Source organism: Merops nubicus, unplaced genomic scaffold (genome assembly GCF_000691845.1).
Source record: "Merops nubicus isolate BGI_N331 unplaced genomic scaffold, ASM69184v1 scaffold40608, whole genome shotgun sequence".
Classification (NCBI taxonomy): Eukaryota; Metazoa; Chordata; class Aves; order Coraciiformes; family Meropidae; genus Merops; species Merops nubicus.
In genome coordinates this window covers 1,220-1,841 of record NW_008625790.1, presented here as the reverse complement: position 1 = coordinate 1,841, position 622 = coordinate 1,220, and the positions used below count along the sequence as shown (strand labels likewise).

Below are 622 nucleotides of genomic sequence, written 5' to 3'. Positions count from 1 at the left end.
ACATGGCACGACCCGGGCCGGGATCTGCACGGGCAGCAGCGTGCAGAACGCTGGCGTTCAGTGCTCAGTTCAGGCACCCACAGCAGGAAGAGCTGGGAGCAGCTCTTGTTAACTCCTGTCACCTCCAAACTTCCCCCACAGTGCTGTGGTGTTCAGATCCTGCTTTGAGCAGGGGAAAGGCGCCTTAAGAGACAGAGTGTAACAGCACCTCGGAGAACCAGGCATGACACAACTGCTGCAGCTGCGACATGCTTTTGCTTCTCCTTTTCTGAGAGTGGTTGATGTGAAAAATATTTATAGTGCTGTGTGAAAGAGCATCCATGGTTTGAGTGGCATCAGAAATAAAGATATACCCGCGAAGCAGCACGTGCTCCTGAGCCCGTCGGCACTGCTGCCAGCGAGGCCCTGCCCCCCACAGCCCCCCACAGCCACGCACAGCGCCCAGCCCGGACCCGCTGGAGGTTTATTTATGAGGTACAGGCGGGGGGCAGAGCCCCCTCTACTCGTTCTCCTCGCTGCGCAGCCGGGCGTTGGGGTTGGTGATCTTGATGGCGAGCTGGGCGGCTCTCTCCACGATGACCTTCCTGTTCTTGGAGGACACGTTGTGGGCGATCTCGGCGCA

The 622-nt window shown here is 58.7% G+C and overlaps 1 protein-coding gene across 1 annotated transcript in view; it reads right to left on the bottom strand.

The window, feature by feature from the left end:
- Positions 1-499: 499 nt before the first annotated feature.
- RPL32 (ribosomal protein L32) overlaps positions 500-622 on the bottom strand; it is a 1,322-nt gene continuing 1,199 nt past the window's right edge. The window contains 1 exon segment of the mRNA XM_008945797.1: positions 500-613. Within this exon segment, the coding sequence (XP_008944045.1) occupies positions 500-613 (114 nt within the window).